At 52.2% G+C, this 18964-nt stretch overlaps 1 protein-coding gene across 1 annotated transcript in view; it reads left to right on the top strand.

Annotated features, from left to right (window-relative positions):
- The window catches only part of DLEC1 (DLEC1 cilia and flagella associated protein), a 113744-nt gene that overhangs the window by 71099 nt on the left and 23681 nt on the right, over window positions 1-18964 (top strand). The window contains exons 10-22 of the mRNA XM_059077244.2: window positions 1893-1980; window positions 2511-2684; window positions 3327-3463; window positions 4956-5048; window positions 7887-7977; window positions 8605-8767; window positions 9901-10093; window positions 10729-10787; window positions 11357-11525; window positions 11938-12031; window positions 12248-12378; window positions 12479-12637; window positions 16241-16380. Of these exons, the coding sequence (XP_058933227.1) occupies window positions 1893-1980; window positions 2511-2684; window positions 3327-3463; window positions 4956-5048; window positions 7887-7977; window positions 8605-8767; window positions 9901-10093; window positions 10729-10787; window positions 11357-11525; window positions 11938-12031; window positions 12248-12378; window positions 12479-12637; window positions 16241-16380 (1691 nt within the window). The remainder of the gene's footprint in view (window positions 1-1892; window positions 1981-2510; window positions 2685-3326; window positions 3464-4955; window positions 5049-7886; window positions 7978-8604; window positions 8768-9900; window positions 10094-10728; window positions 10788-11356; window positions 11526-11937; window positions 12032-12247; window positions 12379-12478; window positions 12638-16240; window positions 16381-18964) is intronic.

Below are 18964 nucleotides of genomic sequence, written 5' to 3'. Positions count from 1 at the left end.
AAGCCAGGGGCTTATTATGTTTCCTATAATTTCACTTTAGTTTTCTTTCCATATTTTGGTAAATTTAAAAGACATTTGAGAGAAAAAAAGAAAAAACATAGGTTCAGAAATACTAAGTAAAAAACCAAGCAAGAAGAAACACACACAAACATCCACCCCAGGAGCAAATTGAGTGTAACCCAGGAATGCAAGGGATGTCTTCACGGTGGCCCTTGAGTTGGCAGTTGGCTGCCCTGAGCCTGTCATTTTTTTCCTCCAAGGCTTCCAGTGCTGTTAAGGAAAGCCAGCCCACTCCGCAATCCTTGTAATTACTGTCTTCCCAGACCTTGCAGCCACACTGTAGCTACCACGTTTCAATGCCTGACCTCTACCTGCACCTCATTTCAGTTGACCATGGGCGAAAGCCTTAGTAATCCCAGGGGTCATCACACCCTACTTCCCACCAGCTAGAGTTCTGATCACTGCCAGACTGGGGAGAAAGCCAACTCCAGAATCACATCCTAAGGGTCTGCTGTTTTAGTACCTTTCTGACGCAAAGTGTCATAGCCTGGGTTCCCCATAATGCGGAGTCTGAGGTGGTGAGATTTTGTGCTGTCACTTACAATTCCAGGGAGGAGTGAGGAAAGGGGATGGAAGGAGGCAGAGCCAATACAAGAATTACTGAGCTGACTTCCAGAAAGTGCAATTGATTATTTTGTCTTGTAAGACATCCCTTCATACACTGCTGGATCCCACCTCTAATTGCTTGGGGGTTTGCCTTGTGTGGCTGGGAGCAAGACTCTCTGGAGGCCTGCCTCAGTGGACATGAGGGGCAGCCACTGCCATGAACACCTCAATCCGTAATGACAGCAGTGGCTGCAGCTAGCCGCGAGTCTGGAGAATAGCAGCAGATTGAGGGTATGGTGCCAGGGCTGTCCCGTGCACGTGTACAGACCTGAAGAGGCAAAACTGAGTTAGTATCCTTGCCCTATGGAAAATAATTTAATCCCTACCTCACTCCATAGCTGAAACAAAATACTTTCCAGCATAGATCTCAAGCAAAAATTTAAGAAGAATATATAGGATATATAGAAAGATTTCCTGAAACTGAAGTATAAACCTTGAACAAAATGTTGATAAATTTTATATTAAAATTTTAGAAACTGTACACCAAAAGGTAATACAAGTTATAAACTTATACAAGTTATATATTGGGTTGGCCAAAAAGTTCATTCGGGGTTTTCCGTTACGTCTTACAGAAAACTGAACGAACTTTTTGGCCAACCCAATACTTATACTTTATAAGGTATAACACATACCTTATAAAGAATTAGTACCCAGAATATATAAAGAATTCCTACAAATCAATATGAAAAAGACAAAGTTCCCAGTGGCAAATTGGCACTACGAACAGACACACCACACAAGAGGAAACCCAAATAGCAAATAAACATACGAAAAGATGCTCATCATCATTAATAACAGAGAAATTAAAAATTAAAACTATAATATGGGTCTCTCCACACTTGGGTCTGGTTCACAGGTGGATTGAGGCAATATGTTGTGCTGGCCAAAACTGGATTTAAATGTTGATTTAGGCATACATACCTATGAAGACATGCTTCAAATTTATGGACCTGTTTTCTGGTGGGAGGCTGGGACAGGGCTTCATCTGTATTTTTAATGTTTTACTTCTTAAGTTGGGTGATGGAAACATGGCTTGTCATGTTATAATTTATACGTTTTTCCCAGTGTAATAGTTCACGAAATAGAAGGCAAAAGTGTGTGCATGTATGGAGTTCCTCTTCCGTGCCAGGTTCATTACATTTATCCCCCCACCCCCTTCCCGTATTATTCAGTGAACTCCAGACTTCATAGCCTTTGTCCACACACGTCGCTTTGCCTTTGAACAGATGGTGATCTCGCTGCAGAACACCACGTCCACCAGCCGCCACCTGCGAGTCCTCCCGCCGTCCACGCCCTACTTCTCTCTGGGATCGGGTGAGCTCAGGGTGGCAGCAGCCTGGGCGGCCTTGACATCGTGTACTGGCCTTGCCCCGGGTTACACACCACCAGGCCCTGGGGTGACTCCACAGCTGTACCCCTCGTGCTCTGCAGAGGCCTCCTACCCACCCTCCACCGAAGGCCCCCAGTCCCGACAGCTCCTCCTCGGATCTCGTCCCTCCAGGCTCGGTTCTGCCCTCTCCTCGCCCTGCGCACTGTTACTGCCCTCAGTCAGGACCCCTGGTTCCTCACTTAGGCCATCGCAGTGGCTTCCCAGCCAGCCTTCCTGCCTCTGCGACACAGTGTTCTCCTGAAGAAGAGCTCTGATCTTGTGTCCCACCCCCTGCAACCCCTGCAGAAACCTCAAATACCTCTCTGCTGCCCACAAAATAAATGCTAAGCCATAGGGCCAGGCATGGCCCCGCCTGACCGTTCCAGGTGGACCCTTATCACTCCCCCCGCCGCCCCAGGCCCTGGTCTTCTTACCTGGTCTCCAGAATCTCATTTGTCGCTTTTGTCACCCACAGGGATGTTCCCAGGAAAAGGTGGAATGGTGGCTCCTGGAATGACCTGCCAGTACACTGTCCAGTTTTTTCCCGACTGCCTTGGGGATTTCGATGACTTTATTTTAGTGGAGACCCAGTCAGTGCACACGCTCCTGATTCCCCTGCAGGCCCGGAGGCCGCCCCCAGTGCTGACGCGTGAGTGTGCTCCGCTCCCCTGGGATTCAGGGAGGGCTGGTGCCCTTCTAAGGACCGCCTGCCCACAGGGCCCCTTCATGGCAGCACACAGCCTGTCCCCTGGGACAGGGGCTTCTGCGTCCTGAGAAGGGGCCTGCCAGAAGCTTGCGCACAGTCCGCCCGTGTCAGACCCCGACCATCCTGCTTCCCGTGGAGGCTGACTCTGAGTGACACGCATTGGGAGAGGAGGCCAGCATCCCAGCTGACCCCAGCCTAGGCGTCGCTGGCTCAGGGACACCCTGAGTGGGCCTGTGCCACGGCGAGGCAAGAAGGAGTGCCTGGAGCCCTCCATGGGTGTCACCTGTGTGGCCATGGGGTGGCTGGCTTTGCCTGGACGCCCTCGTTTACGAGTCCCTTCAGCTGGGCTCAGGCTGCAAGTTGAGACTCTGACCACAACCCCCAGGGCCATGCCGGGTGGCACTGGCCGAAGCCCAAGCGTGTGGAGTCCCGAGGCGCCGCTGCTGCGTGGGAGCAGGGGTGGGCCTGTCCCCATCCGTCCCCCTCGCCCCTCCGCAGCTGCTCTTAGCTCGGGCTGGGCCTCCAGAGAACAACAGCAGGACGGCCTGAGCTGTTTCTCTTGCCCATCTTTCCTTGTGGCTACAGTGTCGCCAGTGTTGGACTGTGGTTACTGCCTCATTGGGGGCATGAAGATGACCAGATTCATCTGCAAAAACGTGGGCTTCAGCGTGGGCAGGTTCTGCATTATGCCTAAAAAGAGCTGGCCGCCGCCAAGCTTCAGAGTGAGTGCTCACGGATTGCTACCTGGAAAAAGAGCAAATCCATCAAAGGAAATAACCCCTGTGCGGGACTTGCTCGAGTACACCTGTGACTAGAAAAACACACACACACACACACACACACACACACACGCACGCACGCACGCACGCACACACACACACACACACACACACACCAGAATTTTATAACCTCTCTCTCCAGCTGCCACGGTCCAATGAGAATCAACATGTACAGAGACAAGCGCTGTAGTTCTTGTTACTCCCCTAATACCTTTGTGACCCTGCGCAGGTCCTATCACCTCTCTTATCCTCCAAGGCCTGGCTCAAGTGTCCCTGCATTCATTCATTCATTCATTCATTCAGTCAGTCAGTCATTATAGTAGCAAATGTTTGAATATAGCAGAGGTCGCAAATTGGCAGCTCTTTGGCTGAATTTTGTGGGTATATTTATTTGGCACAGGGCTTAAAAACATTTTTTGAGCCACCATTTAAAAACAGAGAGATTTTGGACTTCCCTGGTGGCCCAGTGGCTAAGACTTCACGCTCCCAGTGCAGGGGGCCCGGGTTCGATCCCTGGTCAGGGAACGAGATCCCGTGTGCTGCAACTAAGACCCGGTGCAGCCAGCCAACCAACTAAATAAATAAATATTTTTTTAAAAATAGAGAGACTTCATATAAAAATGTGCATTTCCAGTCTCTCTGAAACATTGGGAGATGCGCAGCCCTGGGCCAGGATCCACCGTGGCCTGTCGGCTGGAGTTGAGAAGCAGGGGCTGTGCACATCCCCTCCCGTTTGCCCAGCCAAGTGCTGACGCCACTGATTGCCATGCTCACTCACACTGTTACCTGACTCAGAGTAGAGAGATTTTGCTGTACCTGTGTCTCCCAAAACAAACAACAGATCCAGAGGAGCACATGTTCCCAGACACACATTTCACTCATTTCTGTTACCTGCCAGGGTCCTGGAGGGCAGGGGTTTGTGTCCCTGGCATGCTAAGTGGCTTCCTGTGTAGGCACCTAGGCTGCAGCTCTGCTGACAAGATGGCAGCTTCCCTTGACTCAGGTGCTCACGGCCAGAGGTGGGTTGAGGATGCAGGCCGACACAGAAGCCGGCACCAGCCACACAGGCTGCTGTAGTAGGGAAAGGACTGTGCTTTGGGAGCCCAGCTCCCGGGGGAGGCCATCTCTCACACCTCCTGCTTTGCGTCTGAAACACTTGTCAGTGGTCCTTGTACCTCCTACCCGCAGGCAGCTCTTTGTGGACGCTCTGTCTCGCACTCGTCTTTAACCACCAGAACCCCATCGAGTGCCTGGTGCGGGTTGAGTAAGTGCTTGCTGAATGGATGAGCCTCAGTTTCTTCATGAACAGGAGACTGGATGATCCATAAGACCCTTCAAATCACAAAATGGATGTTTGGAGGAGGGAAGTGTGTCATCTGAGCATGAGATTTTACAGTTTCTTCCACACTTGGGTCATCTTCTGCTTTTCTTTAAGGCTGTTGCAACCATCGGCTTTGTTGAGCAGCCTCCCTTTGGGATCCTGCCGTCAGTGTTTGAGCTGGCTCCGGGGCAGGCCGTATTCATGCAGGTAGGTGATGAGACGCTAGCTTATACTTCCTTATGATTGGTCGGCTGTTTCCTCAACTGCTCGCTTGATTTCATTTGCCTCTCTGGTTTTTTGTTTTTTGGGGTTTTGGGGTTTTTTTTTTTTTTGGCTGCCCCACACAGCTTGTGGGGTCTTTAGTTCTGGGACTAGGGGTTGAACCCGGGCCACCGCAGTGAAAGCACTGAGTCCTAACCACTGGACCACCAGGGAATTCCTGCCTCTGTGTTTTCATGACCCAGATATCCACTTCCAGGTCCCAGCCTTGGTGGCTTCTGTGTAGGAGCATGCTTTTGCATTCTGTGGGGTGATGTCATTTGACTCTCCTATGACCTCCCTCATAGAGCAAGTGCAGAAAGCCTTAGCAGTGCCACCACGATCCCTGAGCCTTGCTTGTCCACCCGTGAGCCTGGGGGTCACCTCCACTAACACCTGAGCTGCCTCCAGGATCTCCCCTCAGTCCTTCAGTCTGTCTTGGACCGTCCCACCCCCTAAATCTGGTACCTTTGTTCTCTTTCCTGTTTTATCCTCAGTTGTATGGTCAACAAGGCCCGCCTTCCTTAGGCCTCATCCTGAACCTCTGCAGAAGCTCCCAGAGTCTGACCTCCGGGATGTGGGCTCCTCCTTTCCTAACTGGCCCCTTTCTGGGGTCCCTTGCGCCTGTCACACCTGCTCACTGGTCCCCAGAAGAGGCTGTGAGACATGGTGATGTCTTCCTGCCCCTGTCACCCCACCCTCTGCTCCAGGAGTCTGAGTCTGTGCTGTCCCATGGCTGGGTGTGGGGCTGCCACAAGCGTGCATGGCCTTCCTCACTTGCCTGTTGGAGGATGCACCCACATTAAAGAGTAAAAGCTATCTGGGTTCTGGGGAGGGGGAGTTGGCCTACATCAGGTCATCAGGTAGTGAGAGCCAAGAGCCATAGGTTCTCAAACTCAGCTGCACATGGCCGTCCCCTGAGAAACTTGCAAACACGCTGACATCTGGGCCCCAGCCCTAAGGTTTTGAGTTAATTGGTCTAGGGTGTGGCCTGGGCATAGGATTTTTCAAGCTCCCCAGGTGATGCTGTGTGTGCAGTGAAGTTTGAGGACCACTGCCATAAGCTTCTTTGCTAAGATGTAAAGGAAGGCTTCCTTTATCAGCTCCTTTCCAGTTTCAAGGGTCTGATGGGGTCTTGTTCTGGAGTGTTGCTGTCTTGTTCATGTCCGTGATGATCTGATCCTGATAAGAACCTGGCTTTTGGAGTCAGGACGAGGCCAGTTCAGGAGCACAATAAGGGTTATCTGTCCTCCTCTGTTGCCGAGGGGTGAGCCAGGTCCTCTTGGCATAGCCCAAGGTTTGTCAGAGCCTTGTGGTTGCTTTAATGAATTGGGGCTGGTCACCCCTGCCCAGGCCATGATGTCCCCCTCATCCCATCCTCCTATGATCCCCAAGGAAAAGAAGAGGATGGCAGCAGCAGTCTTTGGGGAGCAGTGGGGGAGTCAGGGGGAGGTTTTCCCCTTTGCATTCCTTATGTAAATTTTGCTTACTGATTGGGATTTTGTTTGTTTTAAAATTTATTCATATTTCCAAATAAATAGATTCACATGATTAAAAATTCAAAAGACGCAAATAGGTGCACAGTTGAAATGCTCCCTCTCCCCCCAGTTCCTCAGCCACCCAGAGGCCACAGCCTTACCAGGTTAGAGTGCCCTCCCAGAGATATGTGATGCCTACCTAAGCAACTGCACATGGTTTTTTCTTTCCTTTGTTTCCATTTTTCCTTCACACAAATAGTTGCCCACTCTGTGCTCTGTTCTGCACCATGTATTTTCCACTTACCGTTTCACATTTTTTACAGCTGCATAGTATTCCACTGGGCATATGAACCATAATTTAGGTCAACTCTCCCCTGCATGAAGATTATTTCTGATCTCTGGCCATCTCAGGGGATAGCTTATACATACATCACTCTGTCCTACCAGAAGGCTACAGTCCTTGATGTGCATTTGCTGACTCAGGGTCTCTGCTCTCATAATTGTGATACATGTTGCCAAAGTCCCCACCATGTGGATTGTATCAACCACAGTACGCGAGGGTGCCTATTTTAATTCTCACACCTTTGCTAATACAATGGGTTATCAAACTTAAAAAAATCCTGTTATCATGGACATTTTAAAACATACAAAAATAATCTGAAAAAGAATAGATATACATATATGTGTATAACTGACTCACTTTGCTGAACACCTGAAACATAACATTGTAAATCAACTATATTTCAATTAAAAAAAAAAAGGACAGAAGTCCAACTGGACAAGCAAAAAAAAAAAAATGTATATGCAAAAATAGAATAGTTGAACGATCACCCATGTACTTATTACACAGCTTCAACATTTATAAACTCTTGGCCAACCTCATTTCCTTTATACTCCTCCGTCTCTTCCCACCATACCCTGCCCTGCCCCTCTAGATTATTTTGAAGAAAATTAAGGTATCCTATCACTGTGTTTATGATTGCTAACTTTCTGCTCTTTGCCAGTAGGAGGCAGGAAAAACTGTTCTTCTGGGTGGTTTGCATTTCCACTTCTTTTATCATGAATGAGGTTAAACATGTTATTTAAGAGCCATTTGTATTTCAGTCTCTATGAATTCTCTCTTCATAGCCTTTCAACATGCTCCCCAAATTAGCCGGTGAAGCCTGGGCTGAACCCCTAGCCTTAGGGAAGGGGCCAGGAGGGGAGGGAGAAGTGGAGACTGGAGGAAAGGGGGTGCAGCTGAGAAGAAGAGGGCGAGGGGGTAGAAGCCCTTTCACGGGAGACAGCGGGACAGCCCTTCTTTCCCCAGGTCCTGTTCCTCCCAACCAGCCTGGGAAAGGCAGAGCAGACCTTCATCATCGTGTGTGACAACTGCCAGATAAAGGAGCTGGTGACCACAGGTGGGCTTGGGTGCGCTCCCAGGGGTGGCCCAGCTGCGCCCGGTTCCCCTTGGGGGTGGTCACACTTCGGGGGAGGCTGCAGCCTCCAGGGCTCTGGTTTGGGGCCTCTAGCTCTGGCGAGACCTTAGAGACCCAAGCCAGCGTGGCCTTCAGCACTGTCCCAAGGGGCCGTCTAGTGCGAGAGGGATGGAAACCTGGGGGGCAATCTTTTATCGAGTCACTTTGAAACTCACCGGGATCTCCTTTGGGGGACTGCCAGTGACTCACACAGAAACGACCAGGCCACCTGTAGGTTCCTGTACAGTCAGAAGAGGCATCCTGCTAAATTTCCTTAAGGTGCCCTGTTCCTTCCTTCCATCCGTGTGTCTACCATCCACCCAGTTTCACTCACCAGGTATTAATTGAATGCCTGCTACATGCTATGTTATCAAAATCACCTTCTTTCGGTCTGAGGTGACATGGGGACATGAACCTGTGTGCTTTTGGCTCCCTGTTCCCCTGTGTGCACTTCCCGGGGTCACGATCACGGCCAGTTGCATGTAGATGGTGGCCTGGGTCCTGTGACAGCCTTCGGCCACAGAGTCCTGGTTTCAGCCCTGGTGAAACTTCACTACCGTACTCTGTCAGGAATCGGGCAGCTGGTGGCTCTGGATCTGGTCTATGTTTCTGGTGAAAAAAGTCAGCCGGAGCCTGGAGAGCTCACAGACTTAACAGCCCAGCACTTCATACGCTTTGAGCCTGAAAACCTTCAGTCCACGGCCAGCAAACTGCTGATTATTAGAAACACCACGTGAGTGACGCTTGTGAGGGACCCCAGCACACACCCTCCCTCCTTCCTCACCAGGCCTGAGGTCCCAGTGAGGCTGGTGGTTCCTTCCAGAGGCGAGGGAGGAATCTGGGCACAGGATGGAAGGATCCAGATTTGCACTGTCCAGCATGGTAGCCAGTTGCCACATGTGACTATTTAAATGGAAATCAATTAAAATTAAGTAAAAACTCACTTCCTCAGTGACACCAGCCACATTTTAAGTACTCAATAGCCGCATGGGTAGCTGGTGGCTATCATATTAGAGCCGATTTATAAGATGTCTGTAACTTCAGGGAGTCATATTGGACAGTGTTGCTCTAGATCCTCTGGAGCTTCCTTAACCAGGAATAGTTTTCCAGAGAGGTCCTGCCCAGCCCATGAGGGGAAGCCACCCAAGTCCCAACGTCAGACAGATGATGGCCTGTGGGTTCAGCTCTCGCTGCCATTTATTCCCTGACCATCCTCTGAGCTCCGTCATTACACCAGGATGGACCTTGGGGAGCCTCCCGGCCGGGCTGCCCAAGTGACCCAGGCCTTACACAGGCTGTCGCCTGGCGGGATGAGTAGTTCTCACCTGCCGTCCCCGTCGCCGACGCCTGCTGTCAGCAGCACGCCTGGAGTCCCACCCCTTCCGACACCGTGGAGTTGTCACCGCTCCTGTTGGCAGCCAGTGGCACATATCTTTCTGGCTAGAGCAGTAGCCCTGGGAGACCATAGCTGGAGAGGAAGAGGGCGGGGTCGGTGTAACAAAAACTCACGTGGTAGAAGATAAGGCAGAAAATTTTCCTGATATCTTGGGGGGGCGCCTGATGGTTAGAGCACGATTCCCCCGAGTCACTGTTGGCTCCAGCCTCGGGCTGCTGTGCGGAGCTGTGCTGGCAGGTCTCCAGGCTCCCTGCCCCCCACCCCGCCCCCCGCCGCGCTCTCCCTTGCCCAGGTGTCCCCAGGCTCCTCCATGGGAAGGGCCTGAAGGCTGACCTGGCTACTTCCTGCTCCTGGGTCCTTTCCTGCTCACTCCAGGAGCAGGGCCAGCCCAGGGGTCAGGGGGACGTGATTCTGGCAGAAGTGGGACACGGCCTTGGACCCACTGCCTACTGTCAAGGTTGTCCCCACAGGCACGTGGAGCTGGCCTTCCACTGGCAGATCGTGAAGCCCAACCTGAGGTCCCTAATGCCTGGAGAAACCTACAGCCCGGACAGCATCCAGTCCCACCCCGACAGGGAGACGGCCTTCTCCATCGCCCCCGACACGGGAGCTCTCGAGCCCCACACGGACCACGAGTTCCTCTTGAGCTTCTCTCCTCGCGAGGTTCGAGTGTGGCCGTCTTGGTGGTCACACATGATTGGGTCACGATGTTTTCACCCTCTGTCCCTGTTCGTTGGTGACACTGAAGCCACAGCTGACGCTGCCGAGATCCCTAGCGTCCTGCCGAGGTTGGCGCTTAGCTAAGAGCGGGGCCGGTGGCCGGGCTTGGTGTGCAGCTCGTTTTGCCTGGTCCCGACCCTGCACAACCCATCTGCAGCCAGAGCCTGGGCTCGTTTCCTGGGCTCTGGTGTCTTCCGTGTCTCTACTACATCAAGGGTGTTACCATTCCTGCCCAGCCCCCAGAAGCCCCCAGAAAGAGTGAGGTGGGGCTCCCCAGAGTGAGGCTCACACGGCCCCCACTTTCCAGCACGAAGCCGTGTGTGTCCCGGGCAAGGGGGATGCCCAGGGACCCTTGCTGGTAAGAGAGCAGGCCTGCCTCTCAGCATGCAGCCATCTCGCGGCCTCTCCCGGGAGGGTGTGTGCTTCAGACACACTGAGGGCACTGCCAAGGGAAGCAGCGCTGTGTCTCATGGAAGACCTCTCTGGGGGCCAGGCCACTGGGAAGAGGGATGCCTGCCATGGCTCCGGCCTTCCCGGGGGCAGGCTTTTGTCTTCAGGGTGCTGCGTTTGCCTTACAGCCGGGGGATTTTCACAGCGTGCTCCAGATGGTGCTAGAGGAAGTCCCAGAGCCCATGAGGTGAGCGGGAACCGGGCCCCTGGCTGAGGGGTGGGCAGTCGGGCGTGCTGGGACGGAGGGGAGGAGCCCCTGACCCCCCGCAGGCTTTGGTGCGTGGGAGCGCCTTGCCCCGGAACCCAGGCCTGGAGCGGGCTCCGCAAACAAGGAACAGCTCGCTGGACTCACCCCCCTGGAACCTTGGAACTGCGCCCCAGGCTCACGGTTACCTCTGGGCAGCTAGGCTGCTGGCCCCTGGGTGGTGGCGACTCATGAGGGGAGGCTTTGTCCCGTGGCGTCACCCCTGTCAGCGCTTCCCTGAGCAAGCTGTCGGTGGGGGGCCTCCAGTCAGCTGGTGTGGAGATCCTGGCTGACGCTGCTGCGGGGTGGTCCCTGGAGGTGCAGGGAGGGACCCCCGTCCCAGGCCTGTGGTTGAGCTGCCGTCCCAGCCACAGGCATTCATCTGTTTCAGGGCATTGCTGACGCCTCTGATTTCAGGGGGCTTGGGAGCTGTGGGCAGGGGGTGCTTTCTTTTCACAAGACCAGAGATAGGGGACACGATGGCTCCTAGCTCATGGTGGGTTTGTGTCCAGCTTGGACTTGAAAACCCCGAAGGATCCCCCGTACTCTGTGGATGACGTGATTGTCCTGGAAATCGAGGTGAAAGGCTCAGTGGAACCTTTCCAGGTTCTCTTAGAACCATATGCCCTCATCATCCCCGGGGAGAACTACGTTGGGATGAACGTGAAGAAGGATTTCAAGGTAGGTGGTCGTCCCTCCCCAGCCTAGGCTGCCCGAGATTGTGCTGAACTCAGGCCCAGACGTGGGGAGGGAACGGCTGGCGGGGCCAGCAGTGGTGGCCACTGCAGAGAAGCTGAGGCTCTTGCCAGAGCCCCGGAAGCCACTTGGTTTGAACAGACGCTGGGCCGGGCACGTCTGTCATTTGTCAGCTTCCCAGCATCCTCCAAACGACAGGACTGTGGCACCCGTTCCTGGGTTTAGGGATCTTTGACTGGCCGTGGCACCCACAAACCCTGCAGTGTGCATTGGTGCCATAGGGTGGCCGAGATTTAGCCGGGAAGGTGTCAAGAGGACCTCTTGTGAGCCCGCGATCCCACAGTCCTTTAGCAAGTACAGATGTGACGGGGAGCCCGGCTTGGGGTGTGTCTTTCAGATGTGGAACAACAGCAAATCAGCCATCAGGTACGCGTGGGGGAGGATCAGCGACTGCCACATCATTGAAGTGGAGCCCTGCACGGGGACCATCGGTACTGCAGGGACCGAGGGAGGGGCTGGCTGGGAAAGGAGAGCTCGAGGTGAAAGGGGCCTGTGCAGGGGTTCATGGCCCCCTGATCAGCTCCAGCCGCAGCCTGGCCCTGTGGTGGGTAAGGAGTGCGCCAAGGCCAGGTGTCTGAGCCCGGACACAGAGGGGACCTGCCCCTGCTTCCTTTCTCCACGGCTCACCTTTCCTCTCCCTCTCTCAGAGCCCAACGAGGTGGAGGATTTTCAGTTGAACTTTACCGGGGGTGTCCCTGGCCCGACGAGCCAGAACCTGCTGTGTGAAATCAAAGACTCGCCCTCACCGGTGGTCTTACACGTCGAGGCGGCCTTTAAGGTGCCTCTGGTGGGGCTGGGCGGCTGGGTGGGGAGCCAGGGTAGGGCACAGAGCCCACGGCCCCGGGTGGCCCAGTGACGGGCCCTTCTGGGTGCCTCAGGGGCCTGCCCTCGTCATCGACGTCTCAGCCCTTCAGTTTGGTTTGCTGCGCCTGGGGCAGAGAGCCACAAACTCCATCCAGATCCGGAACGTCAGCCAGCTCCCGGCCACGTGGTCCATGAAGGAGAGCAGGGTCTGCCTGCAAGAAAGGCAAGAGAGCGTAAGTCCTGCGATGCTGGCTCGTGGTGCCCGCCGCCCCCGCACCCCCGCAACGGGAGCCGAGTAACCTGCGTGGTGTGTGAGCCGTGGAACTGTTGCTGGTGCCTTCAGAGCGTGGAGGCTGGGAGAGGAAATGCCTGCTTGGTGACCTTTGCTTCGCAGAGTCCCCCATCCCCTGTCTCTAGGCAGTCGGGGTCATTTTTACAGCCGAACTTAACCCCGAACTGGATTTTCCTGTTCCTTTCAGAGCAGGCACAGTCAGGAAGCAAACAGGCAGCTGAGTTGGGCGGGAAGCTTCCAAAAGGCCTCCGGGGAGGGGCAGGCCATGGGGCTCCCTGCAGAGGTTCCCAGCCTGCTTGCAGTTTTGAGTACCTGCCACCAGGTGGTGAGCTTGCTGCCCAAACCAAAAGGCTCCAAAAGGAAAATCATTTCCACTCAAACAGCACTTTTCCTTTTACTCTGAAAATAGAAAATATTAAAAGTGGCTAAGCTTCGTCATCATCACATTTAGATTATGGCATCATGTTTTGTTTTGGTTTTTTATAAATTTATTTTATTTTTGGCTGTGTTGGGTCTTCGTTGCTGCGTGCCGGGCTTTCTCTAGTTGCTGCAAGCGGGGGCTACTCTTCATTGTGGTGCGCGGACTTCTCATTGTGGTGGCTTCTCTTGTTGCAGAGCGCGGGCTCTAGGCACGCGGGCTCCAGTAGTTGCGGCTCACGGGCTCTAGAGCTCAGGCTCAGTAGTTGTGGCGCATGGACTGTAGAGCGCAGGCTCAGTAGTTGTGGCGCACGGGTTTAGTTGCTCTGCAGGGATGGAACCTGTGTCCCCTGCATTGGCAGGTAGATTCTTAACCATTGTGCCATCAGGGAAGCCCATGGCATCATGTTTAAATACCGTGTTCGGGGAATTCTCTGGTGGTCCAGTGGTTAGGACTCAGGTGCTTTCACTGCCGGGGCCTGGGTTTGATCCCTGGTCAGGGAACTAAGATCCCGCAAGCCACGTGGCACGGCCAAAAATAAAATATATATATTATGTTCAATCTTGAACAAGCCCAAGCCACGCCAGCAGGCAGCTAGCTATAAACCAGTGGCTCACCATGCCCACCCTTCCCACGTGGTGACTGTAGCTCTGCCGGAGCAGCTGCTGCACGTGCGAGACTCTGGCCAGGTCTGTCTGGTGAGAGCACCCTCCCTCCCCAGATCCCCCATCCTGCTGCCCCCTTCCCCTGTTGGTCAGAGGGCCGCACCCTTTTCCTTCCACATTCAGGAGCTGAGGAAAGAGAGTCACAGCCACACATACATCTTATCTGCCAATGCACCTTCCCTTCTCCGGGACTTTTCCTTTCCACTTGAAAGCCATTCTCCTTTACTTGGCGGCCTCGCTTCTCCACTGGGCACCCTGAAACTTAGAAGTTATGACAGTTGGCATCGAATTGGCCAACACCATTGCCAAGAAACATTGCCATGTGGTCTGTTCCACAGGCTTGGAGTTAGCCCTGCCCCCGCCCCCACCGCCCCAGGGCTCACTGGTCACGCTGCTTGGACCATGGAACCACAGAGGCTGGCGCTGGGACTGCGGGCAGGGTGCCATCAGTAACCTTTTATTCAAATGAAACCTTCAACAGAAGCCCAAGATCTAGAATAGAGTATGACTGTTCTTGGCCCCCAGAGGCCCCCTCATCAGGCATCCCTGCCACTCCCCGCATCCTGCTTCCCTGCCCTATAGGACTTCTGAGCAACCCCTGGGATTTCCCAGAGCACAGTTGGAAACTTACGGACCTCAGCCAACCTCATCACTTGATAGAGGAGAAACAGGGAGGGACAAGGGCTTCCCCGGGGCCACACAGCTAAAATAGGTGGCAGAATCGTATCAGATCCCAGTTCTCTGATTCCCAGTCTGTGTTTTTCTCCCATTGTGAAGAGTAACTACATTTTACAGTTGAAGTAATTGTCAGTTTCACTGTACATTAAGATTTATGTCCTAATCGAAGCTGGTAGCAGTCCTGTCTCTGCAGTTCTCTGCACTGTATTCTTGTGAGCTCTCAAAAATAATGTTGAGATTTGGGGTTTGCAGATGTCCCCAGGCCAGAGGGACCCAGAAACCGAGCCCCAGACCATAGCCCCCCCGCCACACACACACACACACACATACACACACACCGGGCTCCAAAGGAGATGCACGTGAGAAACAACGAGCGAAGCAAGCAAAGGGGCTCTTTCCTTACCAGCAGACCTTGGGCCCAAAGCTTGGACAAGCCAGGCCAGAGCACACCAGCCACATTTCCTGAGACGTAGGCCAGCCCACCCTCCTTCCAGTGCCAGGGCGGTGGAACCTCTGAAGTGAGAGGGCACAGCACGGCGGCCAGGGTGGAGGTGGGGTGGGACCGGGCAGGGGCGGCCAGGTCTCCCTCCAGGCAGGTGCCTTGCACTCCTTCATGGCCTTGGTCTCAAGGAAGGAAGAGACCAAAGAGGAGTAACCTCCCTCCCGGTTGTGATCTTTCAACGTCCGGTGACACCCCAACTAGCCAGTGCGGCCCATCTGGGTCCCTGGGGCCGCACAGTCAGGCTGGTGCTCCTGGCCTCAGCCAGGACAGGAAGAGGGACACTCTTCTCCCCAAGCCTTTTCCTTTCCCTTTTAGTGCCTGGTATGGGGCAGGGGGTGGACGTGCCACGTGAGTGGGAACTGGCCTGCAGTGGGGCTGAGTGAGGTGAGGGCGTGACGGGGTGGGGAAGAGACCACGTGGGTGTGTTACCGAACCAAGCTTGGGTCCAGTAGCCCACGTGCAGTAAAGCCAGTCTATGGACACCAGGTTGTGATGAAGGAAGGTGTAGTGTTTACTGTAAGGTGCCAGACAAGGAGAACAGGTGGCTCATGCTCAAAAACCTCGAACTTCCCGAAGGGTTTCAGCAAAACATTTTTGAAGGCCAGGTGAGGGAGGTGGATCGTAGCGTATGTGATCAGCTCGTGCACAGTTCTCTGCTTGGTGGATGGTGAGGTAACAGGGCGTTGTCACAGGGTTTGACGTTATCAATTCTCAGGCTCCAGTAGGTCTGGGGACTACGTGCTCATGGTCATCAAGTAGTTAATTTCTTCCATTGGGTGGTGGTTTTAGCGTCTGTAAAACGACTTAGGAAACGTGCAGCGGATACTGTCATCTAGGTGCTTCAGAGAGGAGCTGCAGCAGAGGATATGTGGAGGGGTCTGTCCCAGGAAGGCACAGTTACACGGGTGCAAAGGGCAAATCTGTGGCCACATGGAAGCTTGTCCCCTCCCCTAGTTTGGGGACTTGGTGGGCTTTCCTTACTCGAAGCCGACGGTTCCTGCCACGTGCCTGCGCAGCGGGGCGGGCAGACCTCTCAGAGCCACCGCGCCGAGGGCGACTCCATCTGCCTTCCGCCTCCTTTCCTTGGAGACTCAGTTTTCATCCTCTCCGTCCTGAGCTCTTGCTCAGCTGTGTTTCCCCCACCTGCTAGCCTCCTTCCGTACCCTAGAAGCGCTCGGGGGATGGGGGTGGGGGCAGCTTGGGGGCGACCCGGGTTGTTCATGGCCAGCACCCAGTCCTGCAGTTCCACGTGTCCCCACTCCTCATCCTTCTCCCCATCAGGTGTCTCCCTTCGTCATCGAGCCGTCCAGCGGCCAAGTTCAGCCACTGGGGGAGTGCAGAGTGAGCATCACGTTGGAGGCCCGGCACTGCCAGTGTCTGCAGACCGTCCTGAAGCTGGAGGTAGTAAACGGGATCTGCAGGTAAGGGGATTGCGGTGGGGGGTGGGGGGGGTAGCCAGTACAGTACGACACACTCTTTGCATATTCGTGGCATATTTATTTATATTGTGTGTATTACTATTTGTCTATAGATGTTTCTGTAAACGTCTTAAAAAGAATTTAACGTCTTTAAAAAGAATTTATTTTTAAAATTTTAAAATAATTTTAAAAATTTTAAATTAATTTTAAAAATTCTTTTTAAACGTCTTTAAAAAGAATTTAAAGGTCTTGATATGTGTTTATTCTATGAAATTTGGAAACTACAGAAAAGAAAATGAAAATGATCCATAATCTATTACCTGGAGATCATTCACTAGTAATATTCTGGGGTATATATATCCTTCTAGTGTGTACATGCTAAAGGAATATACATTAATGAATGCAACCACTTTGGACAACACTTTATTGTTACCTAGTAAGGGTAACAGTACCCTCGGTCCAGCCTCAGTCCTTCTGGATATAAATAATCCCAGAGAGACTTACACGTGTGCAATGGGAGCTGTGTGCTCATGCTGGAAGGCTCATAGCTGGACTGTTCGTGACAGTGAAAAACTGGAAACAGCCAACGTTCATCAACGGGAGAATGGATGCCAAATAACTGTGGCAGATTTTCTCTTTTATTGGAGTGCAATTGATATGTCACTAAGTTTAAGTTGTACAACATACTGACCTGATTCATTTATATATTGCAGCATGATTTCCATTGTAGCGTTAGCTTACACCTGCATCACTTCACCTCATTATCATTTCACTTTTGTGGTGGGAATAATCAAGTCTCTCAGCAGATATGATGTATATAATACAGTATTGGTATCCATAAGCACCATACTTCACATTAGATCTTCAGGACCCATTCACCTACTAGTTGCAAGTTTGTACCCTTAAACAGCATCCTTCCAGATGCTGGGCACCCCCAGCCCCTGGTAACCACCATCCTGCTCTCTGTTTCCACGAACTTGGCTTTTTTAGATTATACATATAAGTGGGTTATTACAGTATTTGTCTTTGTCTGACTTATCTCACTTGGCATAATGTTCTCAAGGTCCATCCGTGTTGTCGCAAATGGCAGGATTTCCTTCTTTCTCATGGCTGAGTGATGTTCCATTGTATGCATATACCACATCGTCTTTATCCATCAATCTGTTGGCAGACAGGGTGCTCCATACCTTGGCTGTTGTGAATAATGCAGTAAACATGGGGGTGCAAATATCTCTTTGATATCCTGTTTTCACTTCCTTTGGATATATACCCAGAAGTGGAATTGCTGGGTCAGGTGGTAGTTCTGTTTTTAATATTTTGAGGAACATTCATACTTCTTCTGTTGTGGCTGAACCAATTTACATTCCTACCAATGGTGCACAAGGGTTCCCTTTTCTCCACATCCTCACCAACACTTGTCATCTTTTGTCTTCTTGAGGATAGCTGCTCTAACAGGAGTGAGGTGATATCTCATTGTGGTTTTGATTTGCATTTCCCTGATGATTAGTGCTGCTGAGCATCTCTTCGTGTACCTATTGGCCATTTGGATGTCTTCTTTGGAAAAATGTCTAGTTCCTCTGCCCATTTTTTAATTTGACTTGTTTGGCTTTTTGCTATTGAATTGTATGAGTTCTTTATATATTTTGGATATTAACCCCTTATCAGATATGTGTTATTGCTGACTGAAAAAAAAAGCACAACCTAAAAGTTGAGAATTATGTTTTATTCTGGGACCTTACTGAGGACTATAGTCCAGAAAATAGCCTCTCAGTTAGCTCTGAGGTAAGGGAGGAGCCAGAATATATGGGAGTTTTTGCTGAAAAAAAAAAACAAAACAAAAACAACATACAGGGGAACATCAAAAGATTACTGCTAATCACAAAAAACTGACATCTCAAGTTAATGATTTTAGTGCTTTTCTGTGTATGGGAAGATGCAAGGTTCAGGGCTTATTGAAATCATTCCTTTAATATGCATCTTAACTACTTATGGCTGGTACCCTGTCTCTCTCCATCCTGAATTCCCCTCAGGGTGCACTGGTGGAGGCAGGTGCAGTGACTGCTGGCTTGATGGTTGCAACATCCTTTGTGTACTGAAATGGCAGGCAGCATTCTTTGTCCACAGTGTGCAAATACTTTCTCCCATTTGGTAGGTTGTCTTTTCATTTTGTTCATTGCTTCTTTTGCTGTGCAGAAGCTTTTTAGTTTGATGTGGTCTCACTTGTTTTTCTTTTTTTAATTAATTATTTTATTTTGGCTGTGCTGGGTCTTCGTTGCAGCGCACGGGCTTCTCTGGTTGCAGCATGCAGGCTTCTCTAGTTGTGGCGGGAGGGCTCTAGAGCAGGGGCTCAGTAGTTGGCAGCACGCAGGCTTAGTTGCGGTATGTGGGATCTCAGCTCCCCGACCAGGGAGTGAACCTGGGCCCCCTGCATTGGGAGCGTGGAGTCTTAACCACTGGACCGCCAGGGAAGTCCCCCTCACTTGTTTATTTTTGCTATTGTTTTTTGTACTTTTGGTGTCAAATCCAAAAAAGCATCCCCAAGACTGATGTTGAGGAACTTCTTCCCTGTGTTTTCTTTTAGGTGTTT

The sequence above is a fragment of the Kogia breviceps genome, chromosome 10 (assembly GCF_026419965.1).
Source record: "Kogia breviceps isolate mKogBre1 chromosome 10, mKogBre1 haplotype 1, whole genome shotgun sequence".
In the NCBI taxonomy this organism is placed as follows: domain Eukaryota; kingdom Metazoa; phylum Chordata; class Mammalia; order Artiodactyla; family Physeteridae; genus Kogia; species Kogia breviceps.
Note: the sequence above shows the minus strand (reverse complement) of the source record. Positions and strands in the feature narration are given on the sequence as shown.